A 15,168-nucleotide genomic window follows, 5' to 3' on the forward strand; every position below is an offset into this window, starting at 1 on the left:
ACTTCTGCATGGCCCCTCATTTAACTTGAAGGCATCTATTCTGCTTCCTCCACAACGTTTGAATGGGCACAGAAAACCATGGGCAGCATCCAGACTAAGGAGCAAGTTTAAGTCCCTAAATGAATGGGACTTCAGTTAGTCATAATTTTCTAATTGGTTTCCCTAGTGCTCTTGACTCTCTCCGGTTCTGGAGGAGAGACTTGTACCTGTTCAAAGGTTCTTCAGGCTGTTGAAGATTAATAAGAGGAGACAGAGCCCCTTTGGGTCACCTGGTTGGTTGAATGCAGCATTCCCCTTTTGGTCTTTAATAAGACCAGAAGCTTTAGAGGGGACCAGTAGTAACACATACTTTCACTGACCCTTAACAGCGGACATTTTTTTTTTTGCACAAAGTGTACTTAATGATTTATTGAAACAGTTTGCAATATTTGGAAAACATATTTTTTTCTCTTGAATTTTGACAATTTTACTTGCATATGTTTAACCTGCATTTTGCAAAATTATTACTGAAAAATCTTATATTTTACATCACTTTCTAACCAAAAGGTTCTCAAAGTGGTTTACATAGCAAAAGAAATCAGAAGATTGTTTCAAAGGGGCTCAAAGAGCCCAAAGGGGCTCAAACCCAAAGAAAAAACACAAGCAGCAACAGCACTGCTATGTAGAGATGTGCATGGAACTGATTTGACGCTCCTTTTTGAAATGCCAGCGTTCGAGCCAGTTCAATGCTGGCACTGCTGTCAAAACTAATGATGCAGGGCGGCCGAGTCTCTTCTTGCTGCCTTGGTCAGTGTAACATTGGAAGTGGCCGGCGCACGTATGTGTGCATAAAAACCATTTGTCCAATCTGCTTGGCCATCAGCACACATTCACTAGGTGACAAGAGATGCCTCCCCTGCAGATTTGGCAAAGGTCCATTGAAAAATAGCTTAGATAGAGCAGTTCAAAGTTTTTCTCTTTTGAACAGGGGTTTAAAGGGTTGGCAATGTTCTTTCGGACTGAGGAAGTGGTATGCAAATGATTTTTAATCTATTTGCATCGTTTCAGTGTTTCAGTCGTTGGAAGGCATGCCAGAAAAGTGCCTTTTGTAGATTCCTCTGGGACCCAGTTGATGGTTATTTCACAGTTGATCCTCAGTTGCATTTTAAGAGGCTGAGAAATGCATCTTTATTGCTAAAAGAGTCTATGCAGTAGGACCTTTTGAAGCTGTGGTGCCTACAGCATTGCCCACAACCGGTATGGCAGTCCAGCTCCTTCCCTCTTCGAGGCCTAGAAGCACAGCCATTCAGTTTCTTTCCCTGCCCTCTTCTTTCCTCCCCCTGCTGTAGCTCTACCTCTTAATACTACTCCTTTGCCTTAGAAAAAGCGCTGTCCGACTCTGGTCTTCAGCTACTCCACGGTAATTGGTTCTTCAGAACCACATGCGTTGCATCCCAACCTGCAGCCCAAACCGGTGCAGTGCTCTGCAGCAGAGACAGGGGGAGAGGAGGGAAGAAGAAACAGGCACAGGGGAAAGGAGACACTCTCCATTTAGCTAGGCTGCCAAAGGGCTCCTTTAGGCCGCAGGGTTCGTGAGGGAGAGGGCTGCTCTGTCTTCCTGATTTATTTAAGAAATGAACACTACTGCTAATAAGTAAGAACAAACTTTGAGCCAGAGTGGTACAGTGGTTAGTGTGCTGGACTAGCCTGGGGAAATCCAAGTTCAAATCCCCATTCAGCCATGAAACTCACTGGGTGACTCTGGGACACTTATCTCTCAGCATAACCTTCCTCATAGGGCTGTTGGGAGGATAAGTGCAACCATGTAAACCACTCTGGGCTTCTTGGAGGAAGCACAAGTTATATATGCAAAGGTAAGTCACAGGTAAAGCAGAGACCAGCTATGTAAGTGGAGAACAAATGTATGCTGAAGTTACAAAGGCAGCTCTGCCTGACTCTTTCAGTCAATCATTTTCTTTGTTACAGTCACTGGTCAGAACAGGAAAAAATGCATACATAAATAGAAAAATCACAGGTTTTTCAATTATGCTTGCTGCAGCTATGAAACATCTCCTGTAACTTAGAGGACACAATGGAAAGCAAAGATGCATGGGGACTCCATGCCTGCTGAACAGTTGGGTGCCGCTCCACCTGCCTTGGGTGCCCATCACTTAGCCTGGGTGTCCATCCTAGCAAGCAACAGGTGTATTTAATAGAGATCACTTCCTTAATCCTTGCCCAATAAACCCTAACCCCCAGTGGAGATATTAATGTTACAGATACTGGCCACAACCCAGAGGGGGGAAACCTGGTTAGCTCTCTTCTGCACAGCAAATTGAATTTTAACATTATTTCCCTTCCTATCGAATCTATTCCTTCTCTACACCACACCCTCATGGAAAGCCAGTTCTGCAATTATTTCAAAAGCAGTTTGAACTCAGAAATCCATGCATATGCCCTAAGAGAACTTCCTGGCTTCTTATGCCAGTTTCTGATCTAATCTAATTAGTGCAGTCTTACAGTTTGCCGTTCTTTCCATTGTTTGATGGCATGTCATTCTGGGAATGGGCCATAATGCTTTGCATATAGATCAGATCAGAGAGCAAACGAGAGAAAGCAGAGGTTTCATTCTTCCCTTCCCAACACATACACAGACGTCAGCAAAAGATCAGACTTGCTAACAGTCAGCCTGCCTACCTGCTCTCTAACCAAAATGGAAATTGGGTTCTTCTGACCAGTGTGTTATAGCTGCTTCCCTCATACACTCAAGGTAATTTTAAGTAGCTTTAACTAAAGGTTTATTCAGCAGCTCCATTTTCTCCTTCCCCTTCCTTTTCCTCTTGACTCCTCCCCCACATTTTTTTTACAGAATCCCCCTTGGGACAAATATCCAAACAGACTAACTGCTGGATAAGAATACAAGTAGCTAAAAGAAAAAATTTTCCCACCCTCTGGGTACTCTGATTGGCTGCGTGAGGAGTCAATCAGCACAGTGCTTTTTTTATTGGTGCTCAGGGAGTTAGGTTCTGCCTACCTTCTAAAAAATAAAGGCAAACTTTGTAATTGCCTCCTGCATCATTGATATTACATTTGAACAACTCTTTGTGTTTATAAAATCCTGGTATTGCTGCCCACCCTGCATATAGACTGGGACAAGGTTGCAGGGAAGAGGCACAGACAGCGAGGCAGACAGAGAAATGGCTCCAGAAGACAGAGGAGGTAAAATGGCTGACAAATATTTTCAGGTGGGCGCTGCCAATTCTGCCCTCAGGTAAGAGCCACCACTCCTGCAATCATGCATCCATTTTCCTTCCTGAAAATATTTCCTGGCAATAGTGATCTTTCACCTATATTAACTTTCTCTTTCAGGGCCTCCTAATAGTGAAGCAGAGCCATAACGGTTCATTTTGGGCAGGTCTCTGGTATCCTATTGGATCTATTGTATAGTGATCTACAGTAGCAGGGAAGTTAAAATAGTTCACGCTATAAGGTACTAGGTTTGCCTCTTCTCATATCAGAACCATCTGCTCACAAAGGATAGCCTCTTTGCCAACATTTGTAAACATTTTTAAAAAGAGATGGCTGTCAAAAACCTCTCTCTGATAAGTAGGTGATTCTCTTTATTGAGCAGGGGGAGAGCAACTGGCCCTATCCACCCCCAGCACAGTACCTCCAGTGACTGTTGCTGGTGTCTATCTTATGTTTCTTTTAGATTGTGAGCCCTTTGGGGAAAGGGATCCATCTTATTTATTTATTATTTCTCTCTGTAACGCACTTTGGAAACTTTTGTTGAAAAGCCGCATATAAATATTTTTGTTTGTTGTTATGGATAAGTAGGGATGCAGGACTAGGTCGAAGTCAAAGTTTTGTAGACACAGACTCTTTGATGCATGAACTCTTTGTACATTGGGGAATGGAAGCAAGACTCAAAATTATACATCATTCCTCCGCTATTTATAGGTCATATATGCAGTGTGTGCTGCAAAAAAAAAAAAAAAGGGCAAGCAGACTGGATAGATGAGGCATCTATTTTATTTATTTGTTTGTTATTTCATTTCTATTTTGCCCCATCCAACAGCTTTGGGTGGTTTGGCATGATAATTGCCCTGAGCCATTTTTGGAAGGGTGTTATAGAAAAAGAATAAAGAAATAATAATCTACAAGTGATCAACAAGCATTTGGCATGATGATCTACAAGTGAGTATATGTATGGCCTTGTATTGCTAATTGACATGACGTTTATGTGGACAAGTGTCTTAAAACTTGGCACAGAAAAGCTAAAGTGAACAGAAAACACTTCTGGTTACATTATACATGTAATTCTCCATATATATAATTTCCACATGCTGGCTACAAAATAAATTCACTTTAAAAGGAGAACCATAATTTTTAAAGTATGTACAAGGTATTAAACATGGTAAAATCTTGCTCTTTTTCCTTTGAGTTTTTATGGGATGTGGGAAGATTCTGCAACAACATGGAAGGGAAAGATGTTATGAGTTCATTGCTAATGAAATGTGTCTTCGTTTATAATTTGTAATTTTTAAAAGCATCCTGCTTGTATACTAAAGATGGTAAGCAAGTGACTACAGGTGAATAGAATGGCTTCATGCTATTTTCAGGTAGGCTTGATTAAGATTGGTGTCTTAATGGTTTGTGTCTAAAAAATTTACCTCCTATAGGTCCAAGAATTCTTGATCTCAACATTTAATATGAATGTTCTAAATAGCAATCAGGGAAATTATGGAACAGTGTGAACAGCAAATGTGCATGCTTTATTTAATTGCAAAGAGTAGTCCTTTTTTGCAGAGGAAGTACAGGGTAGAATGTAAGAACATGCAAGTGTTAGAAAATAGTGCAGTGTTTGAGGGCTTCAGCCATAACATTGACACCTTATTACAAAAGTTCTAGTACACTTGTTGTTCAGATTGAAAGTGGATCCCACATGCTGCATTTTCATGAAATGTTTCCCTTCTAATGATAATGTGGGGCTGTTTGCAAGAGGTGAGGTGCTTTAACTCTTCTCCCACTTGTCAGTTCTTCCTGTAAATACCCCCACCCTGACATTTCCCCCAGCCTGGACCTGAAGCTAGAAGTGAGCATGCTATGGAGGGGGTGCCTTGGTAGGGAACAACTGGCAGACACTGGAGGATCTTCTGCTTGCCCCCCGATTCCCCTGTAAGTGTTCTCCCCACATTTCCATTGTCTCAGCATATGCAGTGTTGAGACCACACATTTGTCAAGACATCTTGTTCTGTCCAGAAAAGAATAACAGAGCCTTCTGCGGACCTGTATGTTGCACAGTGGATGCTCAAATTGTTCCTCCTGTATACAGAACTGTGATACGTTTAATTGGCCCCATAGTTTGTTGTACAGTATAACATTTACTGCAGTGCTAACTAGTTTTCAACAGAAATGTGAACTTGCATTTTCATTTTGATGTCTGTGGTGGAAAGGTGGCTAATAACTCTGAAAGGTCAGCTGAGGCAGGAGATTGCCCTAGATTGAAGGAGCCTGAGAATTAGTTGTCTTTACTGTTATATGCTGATGGGCAGCTCTCCTTTAAATCTCTCTAGTTCTGTACAATCTAAGCACAGTTGTTTTTTTAATTGGCTGTTAATACACATGTATTGCTTGGCATGAAGGTGCATGGTGGAAGAGCACATGTTTTGCAAGCAGATGGCCACTCTTTCAATCTCTGGTTAAATGAATCTCAGGTAGCACGTCTGGGAAAGACTTCTGCCCAAAACTGGTGATGTTGCCAGAACTCAGAATTACCTGGTCTGGAATATGAATTTGTCTTGATTATAATTCTCAAACGCAATAAGAGTTTAAATATTATTTATCTCAAAGTTCTTCTGTAGCTTGGATTGCAAAATGAGACTTGTTCACTGGGCTAGTTAAATTAGATTTCATCTATTTCTAGCTGAAGATCCAGCCCCCACTTACTGCTCACATAAAGCTATTTTTACAGTTTGATCAGCTTTTTACTGTTCCTATCATACAGATAAGAAATTGAGAGACTACTTCAGTTCAGATGTTGGGATTCTGATGTAATAATCACATATAGACTTACTTGATATCTTCATGGTATCTTGAAATCCTTGGCCAACGTTTGTGTGTGTGTGTGTTTAACCTTAATCCCATTGCTTCTCTCCAATCCCCATTATAATCTGGGTTTACTGACTCTCCTCTTTCATCCAGAGCTGTTCATAGGAGGATTTATATTGTGCAAATCAACATGTGGGTCTCCTTAACGTTTGGATGTAAATACAGTCCCCAGCTGACAGGGTTGTGTTTCAAAAGTTGGTTTGGAACAAACACATATACACACAGTTCCCAAGAGTGGCCACTTGTTAGTGCGGGTTGGTGTTTGTAAGATGTTATGAAGCTTTGTATGTATGAGTGGATGTTTTAACATGATGGGGTGGCTGTAAATCTAGGCCATCCTGGGCAAGAGACCACTGACATTGCCTCTCTTCCTTCTTGCTAGCCCACCCTTCTCATGCACACTCTGCCTGCTGCTGCTGCTGCTGTAGGTGGCTGTAGTAGTATGCATCTGACGACTTCCCCTGCTTGGGGTCTGTGTCATTGCTGCTGACTGCCAGCAGCAGTGACACACTCACTCGTTCTTCCTCCACTCTCCCAGCACCACACTTGTACAGCTTTGTTTCCTCCATTGAAGCATCCCACCATCCTCCCTTTGGGGGATGCTTGAATGGAGGAAACAAAGCCAATAAGTGCAGAATGAAGTTGGAGAGATGGGTGAGTGAGCTGCTGCTGGAGCAGTCAGCAGTGTGACAGAATGGACCCCAAACAGGCAAAGCAGCTGGCAGACACTGGGAAGGGGAGGCTGGCGGGCGAAGGGGGTGATGACATTGGGCTCTGGTTTGGGGGGACAGTGCATTGTGGGGCTTCCTTAAATGTAGGACTCAAGGCAATTGCCCCAATTTGCCATCCCCTGCTTTCATCCATGAACAGTTGTGAGCTGTTTGGAGCAGAAGACCCATATGCCAAACATTTTTACCCACATCTGTATTGTTTATTTTTTTAAGAAATCATTGTAAAATGTGTATTCCACCTTTCTTGTACCAACCAAGGTGACTTAGAACACAATATAAACCAAAATGCAACAAGACATAAGTAGCAGAACATAAAAAGTACAGAAGATTAAATACAACAGCTGGAAAAATCCAGCAAGTCAAAACTCATGAGAATCAAAGTCAACCAATTTTAAAACTGAAATATTTTGTGACAGAGCAGGCAAAATTATTTATTACATGGAGGGAGCCACAAGTTTTGTTTCGTTCTAGCAACTTGTTAGAATCATCAGTGAAAAGTTTTAAACCTTTCTTGTCCATATTTTAAATGCCACAAAGACCAGTCTCAACGTTTTCTAGTGTATCAGATCCAGTAGCGTGCCCACAAGAAAAAATGAGTCCAGCAGATTATCTGCTTTCAGAGCAGCTCACACTTGGTTCTCCAGTCGTCTTTGCCATGGCTGCAGCAAGCATGTAAATTGTGGAAGCCCTTTATTAACATTTATTTATACATGTCTGAGAGTCCTGACTGGGCCATGATTTCTCAGGTGTGTATGTGTGTATGTAAAGATGTGTGTCTATTGTTCAGGCTTTACGTATTTGCTGCAGAACATGCCCACAGCAAACCATAATGCCATGTAAAGTATGGAGCTGCTGCCACACTACTTTGCAAGGAGTTGTGGATTTGTTTAAAGATCTCGTTTTTGGTTGTGTCATGTAAAACTGAGATCTTCAGAGACTTATCTGCAGCTGCAACCAACATCTGTATAAATGGTTGGAAGTGTGCTTTTTGTTAAAGTATAAGCTCCTTCAGCTACTTACTTTAGATAAAGTTTTTTTAAAAAAACTTGTCTGACATGAGCTCTTACCTGAGCCCAACCCAGACACAGATTGACAGGTTCTTCAAATGGGAGGGAAGCTAGACAGGTGCATAAGGAGCCCTTTGCCTGTACCTGCATATTGTGCACACTTGTATTGAACTTATGTGTGAAGCTTTGTTTTCTTTTACTATCCTGTATAGTATGCCTCTGGTCATTGATTTACTGGATAACAAGAAACTGTTGGAAACATGTGTTGACAATGCTGTTGGCTTGTCCCCTCCCGGAGGCTCAGCTGGAGTTCGAGAAGAGGCAGGCTTTAGTTTCTCTCCTCAGAGCATAAAGGAACACCCTTGTGAGAAAGCAGATCCTGCTGGTAAGGAAACTCTCTGTAGAATCATCATTATTAGGACGCTCAGACATTTTTGTTAATTGTGTGTAAGACTGCAAAGCATATGAAGTGCTCTATGGACTTCACACACTATTTTATGTAAAAGGAAGCATTCTTGACCTGATTTCTGTGACCATCAATTGACTGGAAATCCTGATTCTGGTGAGTAAAAAATTCAGATATTGGTTGAATAGGGGTCCTATTGTAATGGTTATTTATTGGCACTGTTATGAAACTACTTCTGGGACATATTACGACCGATAGTAACTTATGTCCATCCCTCCCTTTATCTTTTGCTATAGTCAAGGATGGCAAATTTTGTTTTCATATGTCATTAAGGAAACCCTGAAATAAACCTCTTTCCTGGGCCAGTGATAGCAACCACATTTATTTATTTTCTGCCTTTTGTGCACCTGAGTATATTGTGATGAACATCATACATATAACGGATCAAAGTTGTATGCATGGTACATGAACATCCAAACTCAAACTCTGTGTGTGTGTGTGTGTGTGTGAGAGAGAGAGAGAGAGAGAGAGAGAGAGAGAGAGAGCACACAGATGATGCATGTGTGCGCGTGCGTGTGCGTGCGTTTTGCACATTAGGGTGGAAGAGAGACATGGGATTGAAACCAAAAATAGCAGCCCATCCAAATTGAGATGATAATAGAGACTAAACTAGTTTCAGCAGCTCAGAACAAAGACCCATTTTGGAAATAGCCAAGAAATTGTTCAGGGACTGGACATCTCTCTAACACAGGCCTGTGCAACATACAGCCTGTGGGCCGCATCTGTCCTGTGAGGCCTGTTTTCCTGGCCCACCAGTCGCCTCCTTGCCTCCCAAGACCTTGGCCTGCTACTTGCCTCCCGAGCCCTCCACAGTGCTCGTTCCCTGCCCCGCCCATTTCTCGGGCAGCTATTGGCTGCTCTTGCTTCCTGAGCCCTCCACGTGATCGCTTTCCTGCAAAACTTCTCTAATTAGTTCCTGAGCGCCTCGGCTGCTGTCAGGGCAGGAGCTTCCTAGAAATGCAGGCCCATGTGTGCCCTGAAGGAGATACAGGGCGCGTGCATGCTCTAAATGTGCCCTCATTTCCAGGAAGCTCGTGCCCTGGCAGCAGCTGAGGTGCTCGGAAGCTAATTAGACAAGCGAGCAGGAAAGCAAGCCACGTGGAGGGCTCAGGAAGCGAGGGCAGCCAATAGCTGCCTGAGAAACGGGCAGGTGGGCGGGAGAAGGAAGCTCCCAAGCTATGTGGAGGGCTGGGGGGACGGGGAGAGAAGCGAGCCACATGTAGGACTCAGGAGGCAAGGGTAGTCAGTAGCTGCCTGAGAAGTGAGCAGGTGCAGGAAAGCTCCCGAGCCACATGGAAGGCTCCAATAGTTGAGAGCTGCTGGAGAAGGCGGGAGGAAGTGAGCCCAGCAGGAGCTGCCGGGGAGAAGTACTGTCTGGGGTAAAAACGAGTCCCATTGAACTTGCTGCCCATTCCCTCCAACTCTTCTCCACAATTGCTCCCCTCCTTGCCTGTTTCCCTGCCATACTTGCTGCCCATTCCCTCCAACTCTTCTCTTCAACTCTTCTTCTGCTTTCCTCCTTGCCTGTTTCCCTGACAGCCCGCGTGGCAAGAACAGGCTCTCTGGATGGCAAGGCATCAGCAGCAGGACTTTGCCTAGGCAGTTCGACCCCCGCCCCCCAGTCCTTTCCCGTCCCCTCATCAAGACTGTGCCATCCTTTCCCTCTTTCTACCCCCCTCCCTCTCGTTAAAGCCTACACCATCCCCAGCCCCCTCCCCCCTTGTCAAGCCAAGCCTGCCCCATCCTTTCCCAATTTCTTTCCCCCTCTCCCTTCTCGAAAAAGCCTGAGTGGTGAAAGATCAAAGTGTAACATTTTAATCAAAAATTAACAGAAAAACTTCTCTCCCCCCCGCCACAAGTGCTCCATGTTAAGTGGGGTGATTTGGCAGAGGTGGAAAGGCAGAGCAATGCATTTTATCGTTGTGTATTTTGTACAGATTGTATTATATTTATTTTATTAGAATGAATTTTAATTCAGTTTATTTTAATTTAATTTAAATTAATCTTGGCCTGCCAGAACTTCAAAAGTTAAATTTTGATTAAATTCATTTTAATTATTTGATTTGATTGATTGATTGATATTAAGGGTTACTTTAATAATTAGCACCCTAAAAATTTACCTCGGCCCCCACGAGCCAAGTCACGGTCTGTTTCGACCCACTAGGTGACTAGGGCATTTGAACCCTTGCTCTAACACCACTAGATTCTCTGTCCAAACCCTGCTCCTTCATCTTCTCCCCATATCTTGTTCTGCTTCCACAAACGTTATCATGTACTTGTAAAAGTTTCTTTACAGCCACAAATGCTGGAAATCTGTTTTCTCTTTTCAGTGGATCCCAAGTATATCCTACCCATCTCTGGGCTTTACCTTTTAAAAGGTTTCGTTTTGGTTCTTTTCTGTGTTCTGCAGCTAGTTGTTTTCCCCAGGCCTGGAGAGGGAGGGGGGCTGGCATCAGGCAAGGCATTCATATTCCATGGGCCTTTTCTGGTTTAGGTAACTGGTTGATAGCAACAACAAAAAAGAAATGCAAAGATTTTTGGAGCAGGATTCCAGTCTTATTTATTTATGTATTTATGTATTTATTTAGTAGTTGATGACTCATCACTGAAACTGAAGCAGCTGGAAGCAGAACTCGGCCCAGTGCCAGTTCCCCATTCCAACATAAATGTCAATGTCAACAAACAGGTACTCGGCACTCCTTCCTGTGATTGTTGTTGGTCAAGTTTAAGTTCTAATGACAAGTTACTACTCGTTAATTTGATACAGATTTGTTGAGAGCTTCTGCATGACTAGATTCATATTCATTGTGAATGAGGTAGAGGATTTTCTAGTACCAAAATCAGGTGTGTGTTCTGGAATTCCAAAAATATCTGCATATATTTATTGAAAAGACAACTAGGTTCTATAATAGGTTTCCCAAAAAAGAGCTTGAAATTACCTGGAGTGGTTCAGAAACCATCTGTGTCTATTTGCTGTATTTCAGTAATTTAATCAAATTTAGGCTATTTAATGCAGAGTTATAACCACAATTAGTGTACCCTGCTTCATTCTTGGTCAGGAGGAGTTATTTAATTGATCTTTATATTCCTTTTATTTTAGTGGGACTTAATCAAGTGTTGGGGTGTTTAAGCTTTTGCTTAAGTACTCTGAATTAGCATTCTGTACTAAAACAAGACTTTGCAACATGTAATTGTTAAAACTGCTTATGTGAATATTACACTTTGGATAAGCAGGCACAATGAAAGCCCGTGATTTAATTTGGATTTAAAGTATTCAATGCATACTTTAACTGTTGTGAGCTACTTTAGAAGCTAGCTTTTTAGCTGAAAATCAGGATAAAAATAATCGTCAATGGGGTCCCCTCGGTGTGGCAGGAGTGACGGGGTTATAGATTACAGAGTATGTTGAAGAACCCGCAAGCCCTTATAATTGCTGTTTCTGTTTCTCAGACTATATATGTTTAGTGTATTTCTATATTGCACAAACTTGTGTGTCTGGGTAGTTTACAATAAATACAACATAATAAATACAGCATAATAAAAGAGCAATTAAACATTGACAATTTTTAAATCACATTAAAATCTGATGAAAAGCTTGGGTGAATAGGTGTATTTTAAGCAGCTTCTTAAAAACGGCCAGAGATAGGAAAATTCTTACTTCAACAGGGAATGCATTCCAAAGCTTCAGGGCGACAACAGAAAAGGCCTGTCCCTGAGTAGCCCCCAGAGGAGCTGGTAGCAACACCGTGGAGCTCCCCAGAGCATATATTGAAGCACTTCCTCTTAAGGAAGAGGTAGCTACTTCTACATGCTCATCTCTTTAATGGCTTTTGTCTATGCCTTGTGCACAGTTCTTACCTAGTGTATTATAAAGATTACGTTGTCTGTAAGAAGATTAGCTTTGGGTTCTGTTCTGCTGATGGCTCTTCTTCCTCGTAAACAAAAGCAAGCACACACAATCCTGCTCAGTGTCTCTGTAGTGCTGCTGCTGTGTTCTGCTTTAGTAGGCAAAGAAAACAAGATCTTCGTAATTAAGGAAATGGATATATTTCAAACAATTATTATTGTTTGAGACAAACTAAGTATGTATCCTTTGAGTACTGGTTTAATCAACAAATACCCTACAAGTAAAACTATGAATTTGTTGAGATTAGTACTTTCATATAACATAGAATCTGTGTTGAGGGAGTCATTCGTTGTAATTAAAAATGTGAAGTGTCATGGATGCCTTTGTATAATTGGTGCAGGGATTTTTCAGTACTGTATACTACTGCAGAGGGACAGTTTATCTTTTCAATCTAAGGTGCAATTCTTCTGAGGGGGCAAAGTCATGGTTTTCTCTACTCAAAGGATTGTGATCTATGTCAATATATGTTGACTTCTTTACAATAGCTTGGTTTACCAAATTTACCTTTGTGCCTTCAAACTACCACAGCAGATTGTCTTCTTAACTTAGGCATGCAGTGCTGTGTTGTTTTCTACCCTTCCAGAAGATTTGAAATTGCAGGTTGAACGTTAATGCAGCATTTTGAGCCCTCACATTTTTATTATAGGCTCCCCATTAAAAGCTACTGAGCTCAGGCTGCCTTTATTGTACCATTATGCTTACATTTTCTTTTATTTAAATTTTCTTTTATTTAAATGTGTTCCTTGCCCCTTGCTATAGGTTGGGAGTGGCTCACAGATCTTTCAGTTGTTTACCCTTGGTACACAACTTCATCCCTCCTATCTTCTGTTGCCCCTAAATCTCCTTAAGCTCCAGAGGGATAGTAATTTAAGCAAATATCACCCTTGCCGGAACCAAAAATTGCAACTGTCTGTCTGTGACTAGAAAATAGATCTTGCTGAGTCATTCGAGAACAGAGCTGTTTTGGGGGATGAGACACACATGTTGAGGCTGTTCTCACACGCAGCCTAACCCAGGCTAGGGAAACTGAGCTTGGGTTGGGCTGCACATGAGAACCACTGGGAGCATGCCGTTAGCCCAGGTTCCAGGATCGTGTGTCTCCTCAGGATTTGTTTAGCCCATGGAGATGGAGAGATGGGTGCCTAGAGCGCCCGTCTCATTAGGGAATTCCCAATGTGCAGTGCGCGGTGCATTGTGGGATACCTGGAGGCTGAGATGTGTCATCACGGCCTCCAGAACTCCACACTGCCTAGCGCAGCCAGGGAACATCCGGGAGCACAGTTCACACTCCTGGCAACAATACATGGTTGATCTGGGGTGGGTGGCGGGGGAACAGTAAGCTTTGTGCAGCCACACAAGTGCAGAGACTGTGTGCATGCTGGCATTGGGTGCAGGGGCAGCTGGGAGGCCCACCCCACCCCCCGCCAGTGTGCAGTTAATCCTTCAGGGAGTGCCAGGAGTATGGTGATGGCAGCGATTGGAGGAGCAGGTATAGACCTGCTCTTCTCCACTTTAAAGGGGCTCGAGAAGCCTTCATTTTTAAAGGGAGGTGCCCCACGATTCAGCTTCCGGGTTGCATTTTGGCACATCCCTAATTTAATGTAAGTCACATAAACACTACTATTTAAAATCATAAAATATACACCAAATATACTGTTTCAGTTACTCAGATTGTATCCCACTATCAAAAATAATTCCTTAAATGTTTGCTTTGTCAACATTAATTTTCTAGTTTTAGAATTGCATTGAAATCTTTGGTTGGAAAATAAGTACATCTGTAGCTTGCATGTTTGAAACTATTGTATGAATGACCTTATTCTTACAAGGTTGCTGCTATAGTTTCTGGCAGCTAACTGCCTCCGTTTGCTGGACTGGAAGCGTGTAATGTTGGCACTGCCAAACGCTTGACAAGCATGCTGGCACTGAAGGGAGCAATTAATTTTTAAATACACAGGCATTCCAGTGTCTTGAGTTTCTGGAATGCAGGGAACAATAAAAGCGAAATCCCATTCCTTTTCTTTTTAAAGGTTAGTTTTCATTCCTAAAAGGTCTTCTGCAGTGAGCAATAGGTAGAGAAAAAGTAACTTGAAAACCAAGCTAAACAGTCTAGACTCGAATATAGTTAGAAAAGCACTGCAAAACTACTCTTAAGCTGTAGCTCCTCTGGCCCTTACTCTAACTTTGGAACCATTTGTGACTGAGTATAGTTGCAAGGGCATTTCACAGGAACAATTACTTCTATTGAAAACCAACTCCTGAATGGCTAAATACAATAATGGGCAGAATAAATAATCTGGACTTGTTTCAGCAGCCGTTGTCTCTACAAAGCAGTGTGATTATGGCTGGAAGACCAAAGATGGATGACGGGGGTGGGGGAGAAAGAGTGATGTCCTTTTGTTATCCTTCTTGGATCTTGGTGTAGATTAGAAGGATGGAGAAAAGGAGCTGCAGAGGAAAGAGCAGATTTGGCGTAGCTAATGGTGAAGGCATTTTGATGAGTAGGTAAAACTGAGCGGTTTTATTTCCTGGAATATATCTAGCATGTTAAAGATATTTTTTAAAGTGCATGGGAACATTCTCCTGGCAGCAAGAACAGGTAGCTGTACAGAGTTCAATCCCTGCCTCTTAGATGAGAGCAATGGATCCTTGCTGCAGCTTGCCTTCTCTACCAGGAGAAGAAAGTCTGTGGCAAGGTTGAAGTGGTGGCAGCAGCAGCAGCTGGTTGATCAAGGCTGGCCTGGCTCCACAGACAACTCAGGTGATTGCCAGAGGAGGCAGCATGTTGAGGGGAGCCAGCAGTGTGTGATCCAAGATGTCCTGGAATGTTGCAGGAATACAGATACTGTGTTCATATCTGCAGCACTGCAGTTGATATTGAGGCACAACTCTTAGACCTTGTGCTTCAGCCACTTGGAAGCTTTTCACAGGGGCTTTTGAAGCCCTTTAACTCACATCTCCTCTGGAATG

At 42.5% G+C, this 15,168-nt stretch overlaps 1 protein-coding gene across 1 annotated transcript in view; it reads left to right on the plus strand.

The window, feature by feature from the left end:
• Positions 1-593: 593 nt before the first annotated feature.
• The window catches only part of LOC128327670 (band 4.1-like protein 5), a 29,443-nt gene continuing 14,868 nt past the window's right edge, over positions 594-15,168 (plus strand). The window contains exons 1-3 of the mRNA XM_053256731.1: positions 594-3,250; positions 8,041-8,213; positions 10,883-10,980. Coding sequence (XP_053112706.1) covers positions 3,177-3,250; positions 8,041-8,213; positions 10,883-10,980 — 345 coding nt within the window. The 5' untranslated portion in view covers positions 594-3,176. The remainder of the gene's footprint in view (positions 3,251-8,040; positions 8,214-10,882; positions 10,981-15,168) is intronic.

This window comes from Hemicordylus capensis, chromosome 1, assembly GCF_027244095.1.
Source record: "Hemicordylus capensis ecotype Gifberg chromosome 1, rHemCap1.1.pri, whole genome shotgun sequence".
Lineage (NCBI taxonomy): Eukaryota > Metazoa > Chordata > Lepidosauria > Squamata > Cordylidae > Hemicordylus > Hemicordylus capensis.